The sequence below is a fragment of the Ananas comosus genome, linkage group 6 (assembly GCF_001540865.1).
Source record: "Ananas comosus cultivar F153 linkage group 6, ASM154086v1, whole genome shotgun sequence".
Classification (NCBI taxonomy): domain Eukaryota; kingdom Viridiplantae; phylum Streptophyta; class Magnoliopsida; order Poales; family Bromeliaceae; genus Ananas; species Ananas comosus.
The window spans coordinates 14,582,863-14,607,226 of record NC_033626.1 but is presented as its reverse complement, the minus strand read 5'-3'; the positions used below and the strand labels follow the sequence as shown (position 1 = coordinate 14,607,226).

Here is a 24,364-nt window from a genome sequence, read left to right as displayed (position 1 = left end):
CGAAACCGGGGGTTGCCCTGACTCCAAGACCAGACGGTAAGTTTGCTAAGACTTGGCAAAGCTATGCTCATACCTAAGCCCTTGATTTTCACTGATCTCTAAGTTGTTTGATGGAAATGTATTTTTGTGATTTAACTGACACAGCACATCTGCGCCGTCAACCTAATAATTTTTCTGTTTTGCTGGAGGCTTGGCGAAGAGGATTAGTGCTTAAATATGAAATCGTAGAATCGATTAATTATGATAGTGTGATGTTTGGAGGGGGAAAACGTGAGCTCGCCTTTCCCTAATACTATTCGTTATATTGATGCCTGGTTTACTCCAGCTATCAAAGTCAGCATGCTTTCTTTTCTTTTTCTTTTTCTTTTTTTTTTTTTTTTTTTTATCTTTCCCGACATGTAAATCTCTTACACATAATGTTTATATATATATATACACTCTTTTTGCTATCAAATTTTTAACCCTTGGATGAAAAAATTGTAGGATCAGAATGATATTAGTCGGTTAGAGTTGAGTAGTTTCCCTAGGATTGAGTGGTCTTCACTGGGTTATAGTATTTAATCTAATGGTNATATATATATATATATATATATATATATATATATATATATTTGTGTACTATTAACCTGAATCTAAGCTCCTTTCAAGCCAAGCTGGATGGCACAGATGACATTTCGACCGAAAAGAACATGTTGCATTCAATCTTCAATCAAATCTGAATGAGGACAAAAAAATGTGAGTTGTTGAAATGCTATTTCGGGTTGGATGACCAATCTTACTGGTTGAATAAAACCGTTCGTATGATAATACCTGTCGCGGTGCCCTGGGCCACCGAAACTGCGGGCTACGACAGTTATTTAGCTCTAAACAGCAAGTCACAATAAATGTATATGTAGTCGTACATATTATTTTATGTATATATATAACAAGAGTTTCACGATACGAGAGCTTTGAGAACGACCACGTCAGTAGTACAGGGCCGGCGCATACACACACAGAGAGAAATTATATAGAAGAGAATTAGAACGGATCCAGTGCCGACGAACCGATTCAGTCTCGCTTACACGTATGGCTATTATATAACTACGTAACGCATCCACTGAGCCCATCAATCCCACCGCCCCATGCACGCACGCGCGCACTGCATCTACCTGCCTTTCATCCCGGCCAGCTGTGCGAACAGCTCGTTGGACACCACCGAGTTGGAATCGGCGTCCACGCCGCGGCTAGCGGCCAAAGCCGCCTCAGCGCGCTCCTCCGCGTCCGACGCGGAGGAATTAGCCGACGCCGACGCCGACGCCGACGCCGGAGGAGATTCGGAGGCGGCGGCGGCGGGAGGGTTGGCGTCCTGCAGCTGGAGGGCGTACTCGAGGTTCCAGAGGACGTCGCCCATGGAGGGCCTGTCGACGCCGTACTCGGCGAGGCACTTCTCGGCGGCCTCGGCGAACTTGGAGAGGGAGTCCTTGTTGATGGTGCCGGCGAGGTTGGGGTCGATGATCTTCTCGAGCAGGCCCTTGCGCTTCCACTGCATGGCCCACTCGGCCAGGCTGACCTGCTCCCTGGGCAGGGCCGGGTTGATGGCGGGGCGCGCGCAGAGGGCCTCCAGCAGCACCACCCCGAAGGAGTAGACGTCGGACTTGTCCGTCAGCTGCTGGCAGCGGAAGTACTCCGGGTCCAGGTAGCCGAAGCTGCCCTTGACGGCCGTGCTCACGTGCGTCTGGTTCATCCCGGGGGCGTCCTTGGACAGCCCGAAGTCCGACACCTTGGCCACGAAGTTGTCGTCCAGCAGGATGTTGGTGGTCTTGACGTCGCGGTGGATGATGCCCTGCGCCGTGCCCGTGTGCAGGTAGTGCAGCCCGCGCGCCGCCCCGATGCAGATCTCCAGCCGCTGCTTCCACGACAGCGGCGCCAGGTCCTTGCCGTAGATGTGGTCCCGGAAGGGCCCGTTCGCCATGTACTCGTACACCAGGATCATCTCCGCGTTCTCGTCGCAGTAGCCGATTAGCGAGACCAGGTGCCGGTGCCGCAGCTTCGACAGCATCTGGATCTCCGTCTGGAACTCGGTGATGCCCTGCTCCGACTGCGGGTTCCCCCGCTTCACGGCCACCTGCGTGCCGTCGTCCAGCTCGCCCAGGTACACGTTCCCGAAGCCGCCCACGCCGATGATGGCGTTCTGGTCGAAGCCCTTGGTGGCCGCCTGCAGCTCCGCCAGGGAGAAGTAGCGGCCGAGGCCGAGGGTGGAGGAGAAGGTGTAGCCGCCGCTCTTGTGCGAGCCGAAGCCCGAGCCCTTGCTGGTGGTCATGAAGCTGGAGTGCCCGGCGTGGATGGGGAGCAGCCAGGAGGAGAAGCTGTTCCGCCGCTCCCAGTCCTGCGGCCGCTTGTACCACTTCACCGCCATGGCGCCCAGCCCCGCGAAGGCGCCGAACATCATCGCGAACCCCACGGCGGCCACGGCGCGCCGGTTCGGGCCCCCCTCCTCCTCCTTCTTGCCGTCCACCCCGAACTCGCCGTCCAGGCTCTCCACCGAGTTGCTCATCTTCAGCACCTCGATGCCGTTCAGCAGCGCGTCCGCCCTGCCCGTGTCCTCCCGAGTGGGCCCGACCTGCACGGTGATCCGGTCGCCGGCCACCGACGCGTTCAGCACCAGGTCCTTGTAGTAGGGCACGGCGAGCCCGTCGGTGATGGCCGAGAGGTCGAGCCCCGAGATGGCCGTCAGCCCGTTCACGTAGACGTTGAAGTAGAGGTCGTTGAGCGACTTGCTCACGATGTCGCAGAAGTGCAGCCGGACCAGGTACCCGAAGGACGGGTCCACCTCGAGGCGCCACGTCACGTTGAAGCTCGGGCTCTCCACGCCCGCGTCCGCCATATGCACGGCCGTGGCGTACACCCAGCTGGGGGCGATCAGCGGCGACGTGCCCTCCCTGTACTTGACCGCGCCGGGCGCCGCCGCCGCCGTCTTGGCCGCCGCCTTCGGCTGCAGGAACTCGCCGTCCTCGCCCCACGAGCGCCCCAGCGTGTCGTTGGCCGGGGTGATGGGGGGCCCGCCCACGTTGAGCCGGTACACCGTCTGGTAGGCGTACTGGGAGAGCCCGGACGCCTCGCCCACGGGGACCAGCGAGGAGGCGGTGTCGGAGACGAGGATGTCGGGCGCGGAGACGACCTCGATGGCGTTGATGAAGGCCACGGAGTCGCGGAGGGGCGCGAAGTGGAGGGAGAGGCGGTCCGAGGTGGCGTTGAGGAGGTACTCCTTGAGGACCCACTTGGAAGGGTCGTCGGGGGTGAAGCTGTGGAGGAGCACGTAGTCGTCGGTGTTGACGGAGAAGGCGGCGCGGGTGAGGTCGAAGTTGGAGTTGTTGAGCGGGTAGAAGTGGAGCCTCACCCAGTGCCAGCCCGGGTTGGTCAGGTGGAAGCTGTAGGTGGCCTCGTCGTGGAAGATCCGGGCGGACAGGTAGAGCGGCGACGGCACGCCCGGCGCGTCCGGGACCGACACCCGGATCGCGTCCTTGGCCGACAGCAGGTAGTTCGATTGCATGTCCGTCTTGAAGAAGCGCCCGTCGCTCGTGTTCACCGGCGCCGTCCCTCCACAGTCGATCAGGAAGTTGTCGCGCGGGATGAAGCTCGACGCGGGCCGCGACGGTTGCCCGTGCGACACGGGCAACGGTGCCGTCAACAGCGCGACAGACAAGAGGCCCGCGAGGGCGAGGCGGAGGTCCATTATTCTTCGTCGGGTCATTAATTCTTAGATGATTTTCTTTTTCTTTTTCTTTATTGTTTAAGGTTTTAGGATCTATTTCAATTCCTCTCTCTCGATTCCTTTCCGATCCCGAAGGGGGTTCGGGAAGGACTAGGGAGAAAGGAGGGGAGTGAGGAGAAAGAAAGAAGAAACAAGCCAGAAATGGATGGAGGGAACCAATATTTGATAACTAACCTTCTCTGTCCTTGTCGTAATGGGTGGTGCCGAGGAATTGACCTCTTGTTTACCACCTCGTAATAAGGAAGGGTCGACCGCGTAACCACGCAGAAGGTCCGGCTTCGTCTCCCGTCCGTCCGTCATTGCGACGGCTCTTAATTAATTGCCGCCCAATTAATGTCCAACTCATCTCATTGCATCTTCCTCCTTTCTCCCCGTGCCTATGAAATTAATACAATGCCTGAGATCGAACACCTCTGGTCCAACCACCCAAGCCCAAGGGATCTTCCCTGCCTGCGCGCGCACGCATATATAACACCAACTTCTAATGTATTCCGTTTCAGGATTTGCTTTCTCTAGTACGATCAAAATATTAAACGTTTAATTTCTGTAAACTTGAAACAAACATTGCATAGGACTAACTTCATAACATCCTACCTTCTGTTTAGGCACCGCCCGGCTATCACCAAATTGTGAATATTTTTTATAATACTCACTATCTAACTTCTACAATTATTTACTTTTTAGAATTTTGGGCAAACTTTTTTTTTTTTTTTTTGTGAAAAATAGGTAGCACGCTACCCGCTTCATTCATTGAAAAGATGAAATAAGCTACAGGGGTGAGGCTAAACTAAAGAGACTCAGAGGGATCGAAAAAAAAAAAAAAAAAAAAATTGGACGAACTTCTTAAGATTCAAATGTAAAGCATCTTGCCGTCAATCTCTCTACCAATTTTAAGTTATTTGCTAATATTTTTTTTTTTTCTGTGAAGGAAAATCATTTGCTAATCACATTTAATATTTTATGATACACAAGCGAGTGAGAATTTTAAAAATAAAAAAAGCTGTAAGGTTTATTTAAAAACAAATGATTGTTTGGGGGGGCCTACATACATTTTTACCTTCACTTTTTTTTCACTCCCATGCTCATTGGATACGGAGGACCTAATATCCTTCTGTTGAAAGCAGAGATTAAGTAACTTATAGTGTGTACTACGATAAAGTGGGGGTGTTTTCGTTTAGCCATGAAAGAACTGACTATTCACTTCTTTATATTAAAAAGAATAAGTAAATCTGAGCATCTAAAAAGCTTCCTAATAATTTAGATTATCCATAAAGTGGCTAATCCGATCTGATCTGATTCGGCCCAATCCACATATATGATTTGTCCTCCGGCTGAGCCGCTGAGGTAAGGTCAGCTTACGGTTGTTAAGGAGTAAAAAAAAAAAACAAACGAAAAGTTAAGTTTAGGCCTTAAGAAAAGGCCCAAAGGCCCCCACACTGAGGTTGAATAAAGGTTAAAGATCGAGGATCGTTTGTATGCAGTTAGACTAAGGTTGACCTTAATTGTCACCCGTCCGAGTTGCACTCTGCAGGGTCTAGAGAGTAATTTTACCAAAACAAGAGAAAAAGAGGAAAAAAAAAAAAAAACATAAAGCAGAAGTAAGGTATGCGTGTGTCCACCTGGGACTTGCCCCATCTTTCTGACACCAGCAAGCAAGTGGAGAGAGAGAGAGAGAGAGAGAGAGAGAGAGAGAGAGCGAGCGAGCTTGCTTGTTCACGCTCACGGCACGTCAAGGGTAAAAGAGCGAAACCATTTTATAGGCTTAAAAAACCAAAAAGAGAAGGGAAGGGGAAAAGTAAAATAAAAAAAAGGGCTGCGGGACAAAAAGAAAGGAGGAAAGAGAGAAAGGAAGAGAGAGAGGGAGGGCGCATCTGAAGCCTGGTGCGGTCGTGGGAACGCACAGCACAGTCGAGACCTCTTGTGCTAGTACCTTCTTCCTTCCCAAGCTCTTTCTCTCTCAACCCTCCCGTGTTCCCCCCACCTCTCGAAGAGAAGCACAGTCGCTTCTGCGCTTTGTGAGGCGAAGCAGCTCCGTCAGTTGTTATCCGGCGGAGATCCGGGCGAGGGCGAAGGCGATCTGGGTGGAGAATGTGAAGGAGAATGGCTGGGAATGGCGGAGGTGGCAGCAGCAGGGGGGGCGCGACCGCCATTGGCTCTGCGGATACCAGATTCCGACCTCAGCTGCGGGAAAGGGTATCTTTTTCAACGCCCTGCTCTCTCTCCCTCTCTCCCCTACCCCACCCTTTTCAGTTTCAGCTCTTCCAAGCTCAGGATCTCCTAATTGTTGGTAATGCCGGTTTATCGTCAGTGCCCTACTTATATTCCCTCCACTTTCGGCTGGAGGGGGATTAAATTAAAAATAAGTTCCAAATCCTAGTGAGATCTAGGCCTCAGGGGTGTAGCTTTTGCTGTTCGTGCTCGATCTCTAGCTATCGAACCGAATAACTCTTTTAGATTGCCTACAAATGGGATCTGACGTAGATAAAGAGTACACTACCTGCTCTTGGTAGATGATGCTTTTTTTTTCCCCTTCCTTTTATTTTTGTTATGTTTAATTTGGGACTTTTCAGTATGTCAGCTTGATCTGCCGGACGGATCTTCCTCCTTCCCAATTGTGGTGGAAAATTTTACAGAGATCCAGTTAATCTTGGTTCCTCTAGAGCAGCATTCCTTGTTTTACCACCGATCCCTAACTTTCCCTTCCCCTCCCTCGCCTCTATAATTCTTCCAACACCTGCAAATCTTTGCCAACAAAACCTACATAGTTCTATAGTTTCAGCTGGCATTTTGCATCCTTAAATTGTAATTTGGATTTATCTCGTAAAAGTTCAGCTGGTTGAGGTACAATGCTCTATTTCTGCTCCCCATCTTGCTGTCTGATGCAGAAATTCATGTTCGCCTTGTAGCTTACATGCCCATGTTTGTGTTCTGGTAGCCCCTACTTTTGACTTGGTTTGGTGTTGATTAAATCCTAAAAATTATTTGTTCCAATTGTTATCCTCTACTGGGCTGTGTCTTACTTAATTAGACACCCATGTTTTGATTTAATTGGAAATTCCTAACAGCAAATTGTAACCTTTCTTAATTTTACATATCGATGCTACAATAATTTGTCGGTTATTTCCGAATTGCAACGAATTTTAGATCAAACTTGCTGGTTGCTCGGACCAAAATGGGTCACATGATTTCTTGCATGTATTTTGCCTTCTTATCTAACCTTAATTTTATGTGCATATAAGTTCTTCATCTTAATTTCCTCATAGTGCCCCTTTTTTTGTTGTGCCTGTTAAGTCCTTATGCATCTGCATGATTGCATTATAATTTCTCCCGATATTCCAACAGTAACTCTGGCAGAATTCCCATCTTTAGATGTATTGACCATATTCTTTATCTCTTTTGCTCTTTCTGCCTTTGTTTTTTCCTCTGAACTTTTCTTCGTTATTTTTTATTACCCTTCAAATCTAAATGTATTGATCATTTTCTTCTGCGCACAGAAAGAAACCTCGATTATGTGCAGCTAAAGCGAAAAATTTCCAGTTAATTTTCAAATTGCCATTTCATATGTTAATTGTAACTCCTGCTCATCACAAGAATTGCCAAGATAAACAATCTTCCTGATCCCTGAAATTGAAGAAGCTAGTAGTTTCCTTGCAATTTATGCTGCTAACTTGGTTGCTTAATTCTTTTAGAATTTTATTTGTTGCTGACGCCTCCATATTGGTTCAAAAGTATTTCTCTTCTCCACCATTCTTCTTGGCGATTCATCATCTACTTCGTACTGCAGCCTACTGGAGATAGAGGACTCCTTTATATGCACAACCACTGTTGACCTTTTTTCACTGCACAAAGAGCTTTACCATTAGCTTCTTAGCCACACCCTCAATCATCTAAGCTTGTTTTGTTAAAGAAAAAGCTCATATTATGCAATTGCATAACCTTCTGCTGCTTGTTACGGTGAACCATTATAATCAGTTTAGGTATCGTATCGACATAATAATGTATGAACACTCAATAAGAATGAACTAAAAAACAAGTCATGCTTGGAAGATGGAATATGCCAACAGAGCCGGTTATAAATTATAATGATGACCTACAGAAGATTTTAGAATTTAGAGAGTAATTAAAAATATACAATTGTTATATGTGCTTTATCCTCCTATAGGCCCTTTAGAACATATATTATATAGAAGTATTATTTTGACCAGTAATCCGTAATTGGGATGGAAGCTGTAATTGGAAATCATAAGGTTAGGGGCTGAACTACTATGAATTTCTGTTGCCTCCTATTCTGTTCTAACTCAAACTTCATTCTTCACTATGTCGTAGTTAGAAACCTGTCATTTGTTAGTTTTGATCCATTTAAGGATTAAGGGTTGATAGGGCATTGGATTCTGTTAGCATTTCTGCTATTACAACAAAACTCCCTTCTTAGCTGCCTCTCATATTGTTGATTATTCCCAAAGGTTTGTTACTCTTCTCCTTCAAAATGTCATAATATATAGAGCTCCGATTTTAAGTTCTTGTACTATTTTACCAAGCTAATTCTTTGCTTCCTGTAGTAGGAAATAGTATTACTGTGATAATTACATACTTTATGTACTTATATGCTGCTACTATACTTGACCAGCGGAACAAATGGGGGGGCTGCTTTGGATTGTCCTGTTTCGGATTACACAAAGAAGGAAAGCGTATTGTTCCGGCATCACGGATTCCAGATGGAAATGCCTCAACCAGTAATGTGAATGGCCTTTCAAATCAGAGTGCACCTCTGAACTTATCGCTTCTTGCTCCACCTTCTTCGCCAGCATCCTTTATAAACTCTGCACTTCCTTCAACAGCCCAATCACCTAGTTGCTTCCTCTCTATATCTGCCAATTCCCCTGGTGGGCCATCATCGACCATGTTTGCCACTGGTCCATATGCTCATGAAACCCAACTAGTTTCCCCTCCTGTGTTCTCGACTTTTACAACAGAACCATCTACTGCTCCACTCACCCCTCCACCCGAACTCGCTCACCTCACCACTCCTTCATCGCCAGATGTGCCTTTCGCACGATTTCTTTCCTCTTCTGCAGGTATTAAAGGCGCTGGTAAAGAGAATGCAGCCGCACCTTTCTTGTCATCACATTATCCTGTTGGTTCTGACCTTCAGGCAACTTATCCGCTTTACTACCCGGGAAGTCCTTCTAGCAGCTTAATATCTCCCGCCTCCGCAACTCCAAGGACCGGTCTTTCCTCGCCTTTTCCTGAAAAGGAGTCGGTCCCTACACAATGGAATACCTCAATCTCTGCTTGTGACTCTCCAAGGGTATCATCAAATTCTAAGCTGTTTGGGCTTGATTCTGCTACCTCCAGAAAATTCATGTTGTTGCAAAAGACCAATTTCTTTTGCCCTGCTACATCTGCACAGTTCTTCTTGGACCAGGCACAGCAGTCACTGCCCTATGGAGGGAGACTAAGTGTTTCCAGGGAAGGGGATGTTTATTCCAACGGTGGAAACAGACATACCAAGAATAGCAAACAAGATGTTGAGGAGGTTGAAGCCTACAGAGCGTCGTTTGGGTTTAGCGCCGATGAAATCATCGCTACACAAAACTATGTGGAGATAGCTGATGCTGCTGATGAGTCTTTTACCATGTCTCCCTTTGCAAGTAGTAGTATATCTAAAGAGCATAATCCAGTAAATGAGTTGACTAATGAAGATCGGAAGATGGCACTCTCACGTATGCAGGATTGTGGAAGTCCACAAAAAGTAACTGATCAGCTTGTCAACGGAGCTGAGTATAAAATTCTGGACTCGAACAATGCATTTGCAGGTACAGAATCCTAACCTTTAGTTACCATTCATGTTTTGGAATTTTGTGCAGGATTGATTGAAGAAAGCTTGATTGCCTCTAATTAAAATTTTCACCCTTATTATCTTATGAAGTTTGAATAATGGTTTGGTCTTCTGCGTGTTTGGCTATTTGAGTTACCGCCGTTGTGTGCATATTAACGCTGATCACCAGATTCATCCTTTCATGTTGATGCTATTACTTTTGTTTTTCTCTTATACTCTGACCTTCTGCCCACCTATCACAGCTTCTAAACCAAACACTCAATCCAAGATCCCTACTCTTTTAGAAAATGGGCATGCTTCCATTGAGGATGAGGAAACTCCTCCAAAAAGCTCAGAACCCCATGAAAGAAAGATAGTTCGCTCTAGCAAGGCATGCTCGGATGCGGAAATCGACTACAGAAGAGCAAGAAGTATCAGAGAAGCTAATAGCATTCTGGCCTGGCGCAACTCGTTGCCTTAAGAGCACACCCTCATGTACTAATCTGCAGTATGAGTTTAGATTTTGTAGCCGTTGTAAGAATTCCGGGCCGTCCTTTAGATCATCAATCTTTCTGTTGTTTGTACTGTCGGAGGTTTCTAATTCCTGATAGAGATTAGGTACTGTGATTATCTCCTTGAATCTACCTAAATTTCTTCTGTGCTGTAATCCTCGTAAGGATGTTCGCCAGTGATGATAACTAAATATTGCTGAAGGACAACTATTGGCTTGTATACTTAGTTGATTTTGTGGTTGGGAAACCAAAGAATATCATTTATGAGCAAAGAACGAAAGATATGAGTGGGAGGCTGTTGTTTGGCGGAGAACAAAATTGAAGCTTATTAGTTGCCTGCTAAGGCATGCTGCCTATGTTTCTTGGACACCAGTGATGAACTCTGATTTTATTTTGTGAATAATCGTGTTCGCTTGTGATGGTTTCAAAATTCCAGTAAGGGTGCAGGCGGAAGAACTGTATTGGTATGATGGAAGTGGGAAACACCACAAAGATTACGAAGTTTGAACGTTTGAACTTTGTTACCTCTCCTTTTTCTTTCTCTTTTGGCCCCCGTTTGGTTGGGGGTTAAGGGGTGGAATAACCCCTTAACCCCCAATTTATACCCAAACACCATGAAAAAAGGGTGGGGTTTACTAACCCTACCCCCTTCCCAACTTTAACCCCGCACGCATCCCGAGCTCTCACATTTTTCTTCTTTATCAATCATTAACCCCACTCCCCTTCCCAACTTTAATCCCGCACGCATCCCGAGCCCTCACATTTTTTCTTATTTATCAATCATTATCTTTTTATCCCACCTACTTCAACCAAACACAAAAAAATTTTAACACCACTTTAACCCTGAACTTAACCCTATCCCTGGTATAGCTACTTTTTCCTTAACCCCGAACCAAACGGAGGCTTGGGGTCTTAAATTTGCTATTGCATTTCGGAGCTGCATATAAAGTTACATATCAGGGACTAAATTAACTGGGTATTTTAAAGACTTGTGCATTGATTTGATAAAGAAGAGGCTGACGATTGTTGGGTAGTATCGAATGGCCGCATTCACTTGTATAAAACTTTTTTTTTTTTAAAAAAAAAAATTTTAACTGTTTTTTTAAGTACATGTGGTCATGTGGACGAAAAATTCTAGAATGCAATGGGTATATTGGTGACGTGGCGTAACAAACCAATCAAATATCTCCTTTTAGGAATATATGTTTTCATCATGATTGTAGAAAAATATTTTATTGTACTTTTGTTTGAAAAGAAGAAATGTGACTGACTTGTTATTGATGAGTGATACGTGGTGCAAGTGTGATAGTGTAGAATTCCTCCTTGTGGACCAACAAGGCCTTAATTTCTGAATTTCGTAAGATTACTCATCCTGCAACTTAATTTTGCTTCCGTTTGCTCCCTCACGTTTGTAATTATCTGCCCAACCAATGTGGCATTTGAACAGGCGAATTGTCCATAAATTAGCTTTCTTAAATTTCACATGAGAAACAGTTTGATAACATCGATAGCTTTCAGGAAAGTAATTTCCATTAAAAAGTTAAGTGCACTCTTTTTACAATGGCGTGAAGATAGATTCACAACAAATTTTGACTAATTGCACACCTCACCACCACCAGACGAAAATCACGGGACATCTAACAGGAATACACATTCACTACAAATATTTGACTAATTTTACTCACCGTCACCGCACGAAAAAGTTTCCACGATCAAATAGTAACAGTTATTACATGACGCGGCCACTGACAACATATTAATAGAAAATCTGTATGATCCGCAAGACCGCAACCATACAATTGTGAACCCAAGACTTTGGAAATTGACCTAACATACGATTAACAGAATAAGAGGACACTTCAAAACTGATTAACAGAATAAGAGGAAACTTCAACTCACACTTCGAGCTATATAAATCTCATCCAAAACTGGAGAATGCAGTATTCATAGGTAGCATCACCACCATAGAAGCTGGAATTTTTCTCGCCTTGCCCCAAAAAGGTCCTGCCCGACGGTCGGCCATTTGGCAGATAACATGTAACTCACACCACAATATTGCAACAATTAATCCAGAAAATAATCAATTTAGGAGCTCTAGATTATATCCCATCAACTTTGCTAGTTGTAAGTAGACACAATCTAACACTACCTAATTATAAGTCAAAATGAGAGCCAAAAATTCGATACAAAAAGATGGCTGATATAAAGTAATAAAAGAGGCATTAGCTAACAAAACGACCTAGCTGCTGCTTAGGCCAAAATGCGCGATATATATAGCAAATAAAAACTTGGACAAGTTCCCTCCATGCTAACAGACCTCAAGGGTTATGCTAATAAAAGGACTTGCAACTATAAGTGATCGCCATAGATGCAGGACCTGTTTGCTCCATCCCTTCCACGAGCATTTCTGTTACTTCAGGGGGATGAACCTGGATGAGTGGGTGGCACCAATACCAGGCCTTCCATGCTTAAGAGGCTTATATGTGATGGAGAACTCTGCCAGACAATGACCAATCATTTCGGGCTGCGGCGTAGAAACCAACAAATATATCGAGCACATAACACAGTCAGCAACCCACATAAATTTTGACATAGTAATGGCAATTATAATAAAGTTGACTGTTCCTGCTGTAGAAGAGAACTTGACAAACCTAATATTTAATCAAAATGAAAAAAAGAGACAAACCTAACACAAACATGACATTCAGATATTCCCATGTTATCACACCATAAACACAATGGAGGATCAAATATCCTCGCATAGAATTGGGAGAGGGAAATATCGTCATAGCAGTTTTACCCCCGGAGATGGCAACTCCAGGGGAATGGTGGAATTGTGCTGCTGCCATAGCTATGCCCTAATCCCAAATATTTTCTGTATTCTCCAACCAAATAACAGCATGGATAACAAGAAGAGCTAGAATTCTCCCTAGGGATGTTTTTCACTGTCCCCAGGATAAACTTCCCCAAAGCAAACACCGCCCAAGCGAACATTCCATGTTGAGTATGATAATTCAGAAAAATGTGAAAACATAATAAAGGTCGAGTTAAACACAAAATAAGTGCATCAGCACATTAAAGAAGCTACAGCAAAAGGAATGATGCCTAGTCGATGGGAAGAAAAAGTGTTTGAAGAAAATGGCCCTAGCTTAAGCAATTTTTACAAACTGAAAAAAAAAAGAGAAGGAACTTACATGAAAAAGCCCAACAGACAAAAGCTTACCTTAATTTCAAGCTGGTTGAATGTTTTTCCATTGTAGACATCAATAATGCTTGCAATCATCTCCGGCACAATTATCATGTTTCGGAGGTGGGTCCTTACTGGCCCTGGCTTCTCTCCAGGAGGAGCATCCTGTTTCTGCACATATTCAGTTACAGACAAGTTAAAACACTGCAACTATTGATGGCTGTCTCAGAAGTCAAAACATATAGTAGATGCATAATAAGCCACTGCAATAGATACATGATAAGCGATCTACTGCAAACCATAGACAAAAACTACTACAAATTGAATCATAATCATTTAAGCAAGAAATGACTACGACAGCCGTAGAGCGATATAACATGTCAATGCTTCTTTGGAGAAGTTCAGCATTCTATCCAAATGGATCAAATAAACAAGAAATTAAGATTCTGAAATCACATAGCTGACCGAAAGAAGGTTAATGGCTTAGGCTCCTCGACAGCATTGACAAGCCAAAGTGCCTGCTGCAATTAAATGTGGAAAAATGTGCCTTAGGACATTACGAAGTCGGTCCTTTTCACCTTGCAAAATCCATTATCTTCTTTGAGAATACAATATCTCCGGAATCTCTTTAGCTGCCAGAGACATAAACTCAGCCCACTAGGGAAATATTCTTTTCTTTTTTAAAAAAAAAAAAAAAACTTGCATCCAAACAGTTATCAAAAAAATACTGAAGTGTGAGAACTCTAATACTCAATAATCACCTTCATCTAATTTAATTGACATGCCATCCCATCTAGACGGCACAAGAAATGTAATCAAACTGCCTCTCCTCCTCTAGGCTTATTATGGAAAATAATAATAACAATAATAATAATAATAATAATAATAATAATAATAGGACTGTAATCACACTACAATCCAATCCCGTGAAAACCTGTGTTTTAAAGCATTTGAATAACCAGCATTGGCTCGCGAGGACGAGAAAGAAAAAATAACTCCACTCCCCTCCTTATGAATGTAAGAGTTGGAAAACAGGTAAAGTGAGACAGCGTAGCCCCAAAGTGTAACTTCAAAACTACAGCACAGTATGAGATAAGGAAAAAGAGAGATCGAAAAGACCAAACCGTCGCACAGATTCAAAAGGACACGAGCTTAAATGGTTGAGTGAAAACATAAAGGTGAGGCATAGGAACACATGGGAAGCATACCACCTTTCGGAGCTCGTCGGTTGCCATGGCGAGGAGCTGGTCGAGATCGACCCCTCGGAAGGAGAACTTCATGAAGGTCCTCTTCTTCGGCTGCGATCCTCCCACGCCCACCGCGTCCGACGCCTCTGCCTGCCGAACCCCCCCAAGTTTGTAAACAAAGCACACGAGGGAGTGGCAGATAGAAGACAAACGTACTGACCATGGCAACCGAACCAGAATTTGCCCTCCGCCTGCTGCTGCTGCTGCTGCTGCTGCTGCTGCTAGGGTTAGGGTTTGCGGCAATACGGCGGATGAGAGGCGGGGGGCAGAGAGAGAGAGAGTGAGAGTGAGGCTGAGGTACGGATTTCTCTTCTCTTTCTCTTCTTTTTTCGCTTTTCAGAGGGGAAGCGCGGGCCATTAATTGATTTCTTAATGTTCGTGCGAACAAATACCGCACCCGGAGGGTTAACGGGGGCCGTATTCGGACCGGGCATCGGACTATAATCCGTGCTCTACATTAGGCTTTAGCAGAGTCCCGAAATCATATTGCGTGGGCCCCAAAGACTTGTGGGAGCAGATCGAGGTCGACCGAACGTTGAAGCCCAAATCCATGTCGTTCTGCCCTGAGTACATATTGGGCCAAGTTTTGCCTGTGATGAAGCCCGGAATAGTTTAGGCCGGGCGAGCGCGTAGTCTGTAAGACTGAAATAGTAAAATCTCGGCTATCAAACGTTCCACCGAAACGAAACCGTCGAAACGGGAAAAGCAAAAAAAAAAAAAAAAAAAAAAAAAGAAAAAGAAAAAGAAAAATCTTATCTTCTCCTCCGCCTCCGCTCTGCTTTCCTCTCTCTCTCTCTCTCTCTCTCTCTCTCTCTCTGTGTTCTCTCCTTTTCTCAGGCAGCAGCAAGCTAGTAGGTTCACCGCCCACCCGACGATGCGCGCCTCAGTTGCGGCGGCAGCGGTCGAGCCTTCATCCGCCGCCCGACTCTACGGCCAGGGCCGATCCCGGAAGGCATCCCTCCTTCACAGCTGCCACTTGAAGACGGGATTGCGCTGCGGCCGCGGCGCTTTCAACCCCAGCTCTCCTCGATTTCCGCTCTTCCTTTGCCAGAGACGCCCTGACCATGTGGGTAATTCCTCTTATCATCACCACCACTCTCTGTATCGCTCCGCTGCCCACTCCTTTTGCAACCCGGCTAGGAGTCTAGGGCCATCTGAGTCTCACTACTTACACCGCTCCTTCTCCAGTTCTACCACGACCGCCGATTGTTCCATTGCTTCATACACACATACATACATACATACATACATACATACATTCTGTCCATTCTTGGTGCTCTCTTTTATTATTCCTAATCCGCATTACCCTTTCTTTCCTCATATAAATGTTTTTATGTCAAATTGACTGCGTGGTACCATCCCTGAAATGCTTTACCTGTTCTTGCACTGAGATGAGATGGTGTCAATTTGGTAATTTTCGTTCGCAGCAGAATGTGAATGGTGGAGATACGGATGAGATGTTTGACGAATTGTTCCAAAAATATGGGAAGGTGGTCTACAGTGACAGCGACAGAAAACGCCCAACCGCAGAGGCTGATGACGATGCAGAAAGCTTATCCTGTAAGCCCACTGTTCTCCACTCCTATTTCCCTCCCATTTATTGATTTTGCAGTAACCAGCAGGGAATATGAGTTGGCAAAGACTTTGCGTCCACAATTTTATGCATGAGAGAGTAGTGTATCACTCACAGCTGTTGAAATTTCATGAAACACCTAAGAAAGTTTAAGGTGTCGTTACATTGTTAGCCTCAACCTGCCATCGCAGTTGAGCTTGAGCAGTTAAGGATATTCCCAGCAAAATTAACTGAAGCAGTTACGGATACTCCTAAATTGTGATGGAAGAACTTGTCTGATAGAAAAGCTTATAATCAAGTGACTTACTCAAACAGATTGAAGGGAAGAGATATGCTTGAAACTATCGGAAAGGCAAGGATGCGCATGTAAAATATCCCTACGCAAAGACTGGTGTGTACTTCAAAACAGACAATCGAACTATTGTTTGTGATCGAAGAGTTAGAGATTTAGAGTACGTTGGGGCCCTTCATCTCTTCGTTTATCAATCTTCCATGTGTAACATGTGCTTGTTGCCCACAGTGGGTGCTGGCATCTTATATTTACTAATCTTGTACGAAACACTAATTTACATTATCAAACAGCTGGGAATAATAAGTGAATTTCCTTATGTGCTGCCGGCGATCAATCCCTTTCTTGCCTCTTCAGATATTCCTGTAGTTGTTTGATGCTTACAGAGCAAAATACTTGTTGTGATACTTGGAATATGTTCTAACTTTTTGTTTGTTTTTCTTTTTTCTTTTTAAAGTTAAGAGTATGTTCTAACTCAAAATAAATTCAAATATTCAAGACCAACTCTCGTTACTCTCCTATGTGAACAAGTAGCTGTGAGATAATTCACACTTTTCTTGTCTTTTCTGTAGTTGCTGTTGCACTAGCAAAAGTTGCAAATGAGGTAAAAGCTGCTGATATCCGCGTTCTATTTGTGAAGCCTCTGGTATATTGGACTCGGTTTTTCATCATTGTCACTGCCTTTTCTCGCCCTCAGGTTGATGCAATCGGGTTCGTTCTTTGTCCCACTGAGGTTATATGACTTGGCACACAAAGTATCAAATCATTTGTTTAAGCTAATCATTTTATTCTTGTGTAAATATGACAGGTCCAGAATAAGAGACATAGCTGAGAAGCAGTTCAATAAAAATGCAGCTGGTGATACAAAGCCCAACTCGTGGACGCTACTAGACTTTGGCAAGTCCTTTGCATATTCTTTATCATTCAGCACTATGAGATTGTAATAATCGTGTATTGATTATTTTTAAAACCTGTATGAAAAAGGTTATTACTTATTTAGTCTACAAATCTAGTATAATAGATACAATGCAGGCTCAGTCGAATTGGTTTTTCCTTTGAAAATCTATAGTGACTCTCTCTCTCTCTCTCTCTCTCTTTCTCTCTCTCTCTCTCTCCCTTGCACACACACACATATTTATTGAGTAGAGAAAATTGTGAGTAGAGAAAATTGCGACTGATGCATTCACAACCATCTCTTGTTATTTCTTTCTACTATTTTTTTTCAGCTCAATATTTTCCTCCTTTTAGCTTTAAGAATGTTCTTTCGGTCCCAGTTTTAACTTACAGTTTTTTCTTACAGGTGACGTAGTTGTGCACATTTTCCTTCCACAGCAGCGGGCTTTCTACAACCTTGAAGAATTCTATGGCAATGCAACACCAATTGAACTTCCATTTGATACTCAATCCCCATTTCGCAAATAAGGCAAATTTGCATGGCTTCCACTGGCAGGATATATCTTGAAAGTAGCAGATCTCAGCGCTGAACATTCACGTGCTTCTAAGAACCATGCTCGGCCTTTTCAGTTTTCTGGTGCGCAGATGCATCCTGATGTAGATGTTCTGAGGTTTGCTTTTAATTTTATGCTATCCATTGACGGAGATACTGTAAGACCATTTTGTGAGGGCAAGGTTTTTGCAACTCTTGAGAAGAATCTGCTGAAGAATATATTGATTTTACATTTGTTGCAGAGCCTTCTGCGTAAGATGCCTGTCAAAGTAAGGATTCATAGCTTGTAATTCTATGATCTCTACTTGCCATGTGTATCAAAAAACACTCTTTTATCTTCAGATAAGAGGTTCTGGGATCCAAAGTGGCCATATACTTCAAGACCATTTGAAAGCAACAGTACCTCTTATTTGCTTCCGCAACACACCTGTGTAAATGTACGGGCTTGCTTTTTCGGATCTAAAAAATGTACCAATCTGATTGATGGCAACGGAAGGAAACTTGTTATTGTGGACCAAGATTCTAGCCGCTTCGGCGCTGGGTCATGACCAAATAGTTTTATGTTAACGCATATTGTTCTAATAAAGCCAAGAATCCATAATCTTGGTTCACAGTTTTTGGGCATTTTTCTACTTGATGCATTTTCCAGATGAACTGGTCAAGAAGAGAAAATGATCTGTTACTTGCCGACAAACGCTTATATATATATATATATATATATATATAGAGAGAGAGAGAGAGAGAGAGAGAGAGAGAGAGAGAGAGTTGAGCTAGAATACTATCGATAGCAAACGAGTTTCGTTGTCACCTATTTATTTTCGATGATAGAGCTTTGATGATAGAGCTTTCAAATCGATGATCGGCACCGTTGAATATGATTTATATCATTTGAAGTATTTAGAAATCAAATTTCAAATCTTTTCGATATCATTTGCTTAATGATCAAAGTGTTTCAAAATTTGTAATTTTAATGGTCGATATGAGACGTTTTCTTGTTTAATGGTGTAAAAATATTCAAATCAATTAAATTTTTGTTAGAAAATTTTTTAAACTATTTAAAACAAGATCTATACTCTTGATCTTGATTTCAAAACTCCTATCATCATTTTTTTAAGAATATTTATTTTCAGCCGTTCATTTTTTTGTCCACTCGATGGATAAGAGAACAATGTCGAAAATGTATGAAATTTGATTTCTAAACACTTCAAGTGGTATAGATCATATTCAATGGCTCATTGATTTGAAGACTCCATCGAAAATAAATGGGTGGCAATGAAGCCTGTCTGTTATCGATAATATTCTAGCTAAACTCTATATATATATATATATAGTACGGTTGGGATACTATCGGTAGCGCAAAGAGTTTAGTACTATCGAGTTTTCCACCATTAGATTTAACCCTTTGATTATTTTTATCCGTTAGATTATACGATTCCACCAACCACTCACTCAACTCTAGGAGGCCGACATCATCTTAATCGCGCATTTCTTAATTCAAGGGCTAAAAAGCTAATAACACCAATAGCTTGGTACTATTAATAGTATTCCAGCCTAGTTATATATATATAGAACTAGGCTAATATATTATTAATAGCACTAAGTCATTGGTGCTACCAAGTTTTTGGCCATTGGATTAAAAAATATGTGGTTAGGATGATGTGGGCCCTCTAGGGTTGAGTGGATAGTTAGTTGAATAGTATGATCTAACGGATGAAAATGATCAAAAGAATAGATCTAACGGCGGAAAACTTGATAGCACCAAGTGCTTCGTGCTATTAATAGTATAGTAGCCGAACTCTCTCTCTCTCTCTCTCTCTATATATATATATAGAGTCCGGCTACGGTACTTGTAAAAGTACAAAGCACTTGGTACTTGTAAATTTTTTACCGTTAGATCTACGTCTTTGATCATTTTTACCCGTTAGATTATACTATTCAATCAACCACCCACTCAACCCTAAGAGACCCACATCATCTTAACCGCACATTCCTTAATCCAAGGGCCGAAAACTTACAAGTACCAATGACTTGATATTTTTAAAAGCAAAAGAGCTCAATTCTATATATATATATATAATTGCCTATATAATTAGCTAGACAGTGTGGCAGGCTCCAAGCAAACAACGTTGACATGTTCTCATCTTAAGGCTGGCCACAGTAAAGAAAAAAAAAAAAAAAAAAGTCTTCTCTCTGGTAGTTATTCTATACAGCGTTTATACTCGATCAATTTTATTTATTGAATCGTGTGAAATAATGAATGCTTAATCAAAAGCAATACGGCAACCTCAAGTGGAGACGGTGATGAACAAAATTTTCGGCTCTTACGCTTTCATACAAGATACAAAAGTATTATTCTGATAAGAAATAACGACTCCCTGCACGTACGAACGGATCATATATGGCCTCTTCATACGTACATGTGATCACTTTTTGTGGGTGAGAGCATCATAATTCTGAATTCATCGAAGGAGAGGACGCCATCACCATTGAGGTCGAAGCTGCGGATCATGACGGAGCAGTCCTCTATGGACCGTGCCTCCCCAAGCCGTCCCAGCGCCTGCCGGAGGCTGCTCGGCGTGATGCACCCCTCCCCCTCCATTTCGTACACACCGAACGCCCCCCTCAGGCTCCTTCCTTTTTCCTCCTCTCCTTCCGACTCCACCAGCTTCACGAAATCTTCGAACCCAATCAGGCCATCGCCGTCCCAATCTGTAGACCTGACTGCAGCCTCGGCTTCCTCGCAGGACAGCTCCTCTCCGACCGCCCGCATGCATCTCTGGAGCTCGCCTGAGGAGATCTTTCCGTCGCCATTCTCGTCAAAGCAGCGGAAGATCCTTTCGAGCACCAGGTGATCGTGATCAGAGGATTTGGAGGCGCCCAACGCAGCGTGCGTCGAGCTGATCATCGGCTGCTTGGGTTTATCGCTCCTGCTGCTAGGCGGCGGCGGCGGCGGCGGCGGCGGTGGCGGTGCGGGGGATAGCAGTTGGCAGAACCAGCCGAAAAGAAATATGGAGGCGCCTGCATCCCTGCTCTTCTGAGTCGCAGTGGAGCCTGTAGAGGCTAATGGGAGGCTGTTTTCCTTCATGTCTAGATAAATGATTGAGAGTCGGGTGCCTCAGCCAAAGTATACCAGCCCCCAGTCGGCTGATATATGTAGTATGTTCCGCTACCGACTTGCAATAGAGGAATCGAGAGACAAAGAATATCTAACGAATTGCGCGCAAAAAGGAAGAACAACTGCCGAGAATATCTGAGGACTGAGGGGAAGGTGATAGCCCCACACAAACAACCAACCACCCGCAACTTAAACTAAACAACAAAAATCGGAGATTAAATTTATGTACAAAGAGAAGGCAGATGGAATTGTAATCACCAGCGATTGCTGCTCGACGATAATGCTTATGCGTAAATAAGCATTTCATGAAACCATGGGGATTGCCCAAAAAAGAAGACAAGGGCTGAGAAAATCACCTTGTTTGATTGTGCACGCACGAACGCGCAAAATTAGGCATATGTTTAATCATTCAACAGGCTTAGATGAAGAGATAGTTGTATATATTGAGGGGCCTCTGTATAAGCTTTTTAAAGAGTCTTTATCGAAAGATGGGGAAAAAACAAAAAATTGCAGGATTTCTCTGGCTTCACGAAAGACATTTACAGGTCAGAGGAAAATGTTTTCCTAAAAAAAAAAAGTCAGAGGAAAATGAAGATTCGTAGCAACTTCGCGACGGTGAGGGTGTATAAATGTTCTAACTATATAAGAAACGGTGTAGACTTTGTAGGCTGGCTTCTGCTAGTTTTCATGGTGGACGACCTCAATGTCATATTCTCCTCTAGCTCTGAACCGATATTAAACGGTGCAAATTTCACCGGTTTGAAAAGAACAAATTATTAAAATTAGAACGGCGAAAAATAAATTCAAAAAATAATTTAATACGAAAAAAAAAAAAGAAGAAAAAAACACACCGATATTTACGTGGTTCGACCAACGACCTACGTCCACGGACGAAGACGGAACAAATAATTTATTAATGTCGAAAGACGGAGTACAAAAATTGAATCTCTCAAGGACCAAAATTTAATTAGATCCGATTAATTAGATCCAAAATGATGAAAGATGCGCCGTATAATTAAGAGACTCCAGAATTAGCTTCTTTCTCACCACCCGTACCGACCACAACTTGATCTTAATTAGTGCATACGGCTCCTCAGATGCTCACTTAATTAATTAGAGTCCCAACTCTCTCTTGGCTCATGGTGTTGCTGCTACCGAAGCACCAAATCTATACCTTAACATTATTTTCCCTAATCTTACCATGTGGCAGTCTATCTTTTACCCTCACTTGCCCCTCTTTTAAACCAAATGGCTAAGCGGTCTCTTCGGCTTTTCTTTCCTGTAACGTCTACCTCTTCGGCTTCTCGTCTTATTAATTTTTTTTCATAACGTATGTCTCTTCGACTTCCCATCTCATAATTCCTTTTTTATAATGTCACTACTTCGACTTCCCTTTCATTAGTTTCTATTTTTTAAGAATCATTACCCGAGAAGCCTGTGGGTACGGCAAATGACGTTCTCGACAACGACCTCGCCTATTACGTCCGCTCCCCTCAAGCCCGCAAGCACACCGTCCTCGCTCTCACCGTCAACGTTGAGTGAGTCGAACTCTAACCCTAGCCTCGAACCTTTCTCTCTCGATGTCGACCACTTATATTTGTAATGTATAGGACTTGCCGAAAAATGGTTGAAGGCATTATGATATTTCACGAAAGCATCGGTGTTAGTAGAGAATGCCCTAAATGAGGATACAAAGGGGTTTGATTTCTATGTAACATATTTTTTTCTCCTATAATTTTTTTTATCTTTCGTTATTTTTTATTAAATTATAATTTTATTCTAAAAGTTTTAAAGTATTTTTTATATTATTAAATTTAATCAAATATGATTATATCCGCCGCATCGCGCTGGTTCCTACACTAGTTAAGCACGAAACTCGGTTCTCTCCGCAGCATCTGTACCCTCCAAGAGGCTTAATTAATTAGTGCATGGCCACTTCATTAGCTCTCCGGCTTCATTAATTTGGCCACGTATATATAGGGCATGGTTTTGAATTAAAGTCTAATTAAAACTCTAATCTAATTAGATTTTTAAACACAAGTCTAATCTAATTCAATTTGAAATTAGATTTCGACTCATAATTTATATATGCCAAATTATATTTAATCCCAATTAGATTAGGATTTAACTCTAATTTAAATAACTACAAATCTAAACCAAATATAACACAAATCTTATATTTTCTAACAAGAAGATGAATTTCGCTAGCCCAGCCGACACCAAGCAATTTCGCTAACATAAGCTAATATTCTTTTTTTTTTTNACCAGCCGAAAAGAAATATGGAGGCGCCTGCATCCCTGCTCTTCTGAGTCGCAGTGGAGCCTGTAGAGGCTAATGGGAGGCTGTTTTCCTTCATGTCTAGATAAATGATTGAGAGTCGAGTGCCTCAGCCAAAGTATACCAGCCCCCAGTCGGCTGATATATGTAGTATGTTCCTCTACCGCGCGACTTGCAATAGAGGAATCGAGAGACAAAGAATATCTAACGAATTGCGCGCAAAAAGGAAGAACAACTGCCGAGAATATCTGAGGACTGAGGGGAAGGTGATAGCCCCACACAAACAACCAACCACCCGCAACTTAAACGAAACAACAAAAATCGGAGATTAAATTTATGTACAAAGAGAAGGCAGATGGAATTGTAATCACCAGCGATTGCTGCTCGACGATAATGCTTATGCGTAAATAAGCATTTCATGAAACCATGGGGATTGCCCAAAAAAGAAGACAAGGGCTGAGAAAATCACCTTGTTTGATTGTGCACGCACGAACGCACAAAATTAGGCATATGTTTAATCATTCAACAGGCTTAGACGAAGAGATAGTTGTATATATTGAGGGGCCTTTGTATAAGCTTTTTAAAGAGTCTTTATCAAAAGATGGGGAAAAAACAAAAAATTGCAGGATTTCTGTGGCTTCACGAAAGACATTTACAGGTCAGAGGAAAATGTTTTCCTAAAAAAAAAAAAAGTCAGAGGAAAATGAAGATTCGTAGCAACTTCGCGACGGTGAGGGCGTATAAATGTTCTAACTATATAAGAAACGGTGTAGACTTTGTAGGCTGGCTTCTGCTAGTTTTCATGGTGGACGACCTCAATGTCATATTCTCCTCTAGCTCTGAACCGATATTAAACGGTGCAAATTTCACCGGTTTGAAAAGAACAAATTATTAAAATCAGAACGGCGAAAAATAGATCTAAAAAATAACTTAATACGAAAAAAAAAATAAAAAAAGAGCAGACCGATATTTACGTGGTTCGACCAACGGCCTACGTACACGGACGAAGACGAAACAAATAATTTATTAATGTCGAAAGGTGGAGTACAAAAATTAAATTTTTCAAAGACTAAAATTTAATTAGATCCGAAACGATGAAAGATGCGTCGTATAAGAGACTCCAAAATTGGCTTCTTTCTCACCA

General features: G+C 43.2%; 5 protein-coding genes across 12 annotated transcripts; 2 read left to right on the top strand and 3 right to left on the bottom strand.

Moving 5' to 3' along the window:
• Window positions 715–3,715, bottom strand: LOC109712164 (probable receptor-like protein kinase At4g39110). Its single transcript, XM_020235587.1, has one exon. The coding sequence runs from the start codon at window positions 3,713–3,715 to the stop codon at window positions 1,148–1,150; it is 2,568 nt and encodes an 855-aa protein (XP_020091176.1). The 3' UTR covers window positions 715–1,147.
• LOC109711782 (uncharacterized protein At1g76660) lies at window positions 5,542–10,514 on the top strand. The gene is made up of 3 exons (XM_020235004.1): window positions 5,542–5,947; window positions 8,382–9,570; window positions 9,836–10,514. Exons 1-3 carry the CDS (start codon window positions 5,855–5,857, stop codon window positions 10,051–10,053), a joined length of 1,500 nt encoding a protein of 499 aa, XP_020090593.1. The 5' UTR covers window positions 5,542–5,854; the 3' UTR covers window positions 10,054–10,514.
• LOC109711798 (40S ribosomal protein S15-like) lies at window positions 11,738–15,252 on the bottom strand. 3 transcript variants are annotated; one of them, XM_020235028.1, is made up of 4 exons: window positions 14,679–15,252; window positions 14,480–14,608; window positions 13,308–13,442; window positions 11,738–12,580 (listed from the first exon to the last, which is right to left on the bottom strand). In XM_020235028.1, the coding sequence occupies exons 1-4, from the start codon at window positions 14,874–14,876 to the stop codon at window positions 12,500–12,502; spliced, it is 543 nt and encodes a 180-aa protein (XP_020090617.1). In that variant the 5' UTR covers window positions 14,877–15,252; the 3' UTR covers window positions 11,738–12,499. The 3 variants fall into 3 exon arrangements, with proteins under 3 accessions (XP_020090617.1, XP_020090615.1, XP_020090616.1); XM_020235026.1 differs by having other exon boundaries at window positions 11,738–12,608; window positions 14,679–15,241; XM_020235027.1 differs by having other exon boundaries at window positions 11,738–12,608; window positions 14,483–14,608; window positions 14,679–15,233.
• On the top strand, window positions 15,267–18,317 carry LOC109711797 (protein Iojap, chloroplastic). 4 transcript variants are annotated; one of them, XM_020235022.1, is made up of 5 exons: window positions 15,267–15,584; window positions 15,946–16,078; window positions 16,953–17,091; window positions 17,189–17,277; window positions 17,681–18,317. In XM_020235022.1, the coding sequence occupies exons 1-5, from the start codon at window positions 15,393–15,395 to the stop codon at window positions 17,800–17,802; spliced, it is 675 nt and encodes a 224-aa protein (XP_020090611.1). In that variant the 5' UTR covers window positions 15,267–15,392; the 3' UTR covers window positions 17,803–18,317. The 4 variants fall into 4 exon arrangements, with proteins under 4 accessions (XP_020090611.1, XP_020090612.1, XP_020090614.1 ...); XM_020235023.1 differs by having other exon boundaries at window positions 15,268–15,584; window positions 15,949–16,078; XM_020235025.1 differs by having other exon boundaries at window positions 15,451–15,588; window positions 15,949–16,078.
• Window positions 20,130–23,907, bottom strand: LOC109711375 (probable calcium-binding protein CML31). 3 transcript variants are annotated; one of them, XM_020234387.1, is made up of 2 exons: window positions 23,208–23,907; window positions 20,130–20,820 (listed from the first exon to the last, which is right to left on the bottom strand). In XM_020234387.1, the coding sequence occupies exons 1-2, from the start codon at window positions 23,297–23,299 to the stop codon at window positions 20,235–20,237; spliced, it is 678 nt and encodes a 225-aa protein (XP_020089976.1). In that variant the 5' UTR covers window positions 23,300–23,907; the 3' UTR covers window positions 20,130–20,234. The 3 variants fall into 3 exon arrangements, with proteins under 3 accessions (XP_020089976.1, XP_020089977.1, XP_020089975.1); XM_020234388.1 differs by having other exon boundaries at window positions 20,130–20,845; window positions 23,233–23,907; XM_020234386.1 differs by lacking the exon at window positions 23,208–23,907 and adding an exon at window positions 21,299–21,481 and having other exon boundaries at window positions 20,130–21,136.

What these genes read in the sequence shown, in the direction of transcription:
- LOC109712164 (XM_020235587.1), bottom strand. Translation starts at nt 3,715, where the DNA reads ATGGACCTCCGCCTCGCCCTCGCGGGCCTCTTGTCTGTCGCGCTGTTG.
- LOC109711782 (XM_020235004.1), top strand. Translation starts at nt 5,855, where the DNA reads ATGGCTGGGAATGGCGGAGGTGGCAGCAGCAGGGGGGGCGCGACCGCC. An exon ending in GACCTCAGCTGCGGGAAAGG is followed by an intron (nt 5,948 to 8,381) that starts GTATCTTTTTCA and finishes ATACTTGACCAG; the next exon opens with CGGAACAAATGGGGGGGCTG. An exon ending in CTCGAACAATGCATTTGCAG is followed by an intron (nt 9,571 to 9,835) that starts GTACAGAATCCT and finishes CACCTATCACAG; the next exon opens with CTTCTAAACCAAACACTCAA.
- LOC109711798 (XM_020235026.1), bottom strand. Translation starts at nt 14,876, where the DNA reads ATGGCCCGCGCTTCCCCTCTGAAAAGCGAAAAAAGAAGAGAAAGAGAA. An exon ending in ATTCTGGTTCGGTTGCCATG is followed by an intron (nt 14,609 to 14,678) that starts GTCAGTACGTTT and finishes GGGGTTCGGCAG; the next exon opens with GCAGAGGCGTCGGACGCGGT. An exon ending in TCAACCAGCTTGAAATTAAG is followed by an intron (nt 12,609 to 13,307) that starts GTAAGCTTTTGT and finishes TCTACGCCGCAG; the next exon opens with CCCGAAATGATTGGTCATTG.
- LOC109711797 (XM_020235022.1), top strand. Translation starts at nt 15,393, where the DNA reads ATGCGCGCCTCAGTTGCGGCGGCAGCGGTCGAGCCTTCATCCGCCGCC. An exon ending in GCCAGAGACGCCCTGACCAT is followed by an intron (nt 15,585 to 15,945) that starts GTGGGTAATTCC and finishes TTTCGTTCGCAG; the next exon opens with CAGAATGTGAATGGTGGAGA. An exon ending in CCTCAGGTTGATGCAATCGG is followed by an intron (nt 17,092 to 17,188) that starts GTTCGTTCTTTG and finishes TAAATATGACAG; the next exon opens with GTCCAGAATAAGAGACATAG.
- LOC109711375 (XM_020234387.1), bottom strand. Translation starts at nt 23,299, where the DNA reads ATGAAGGAAAACAGCCTCCCATTAGCCTCTACAGGCTCCACTGCGACT.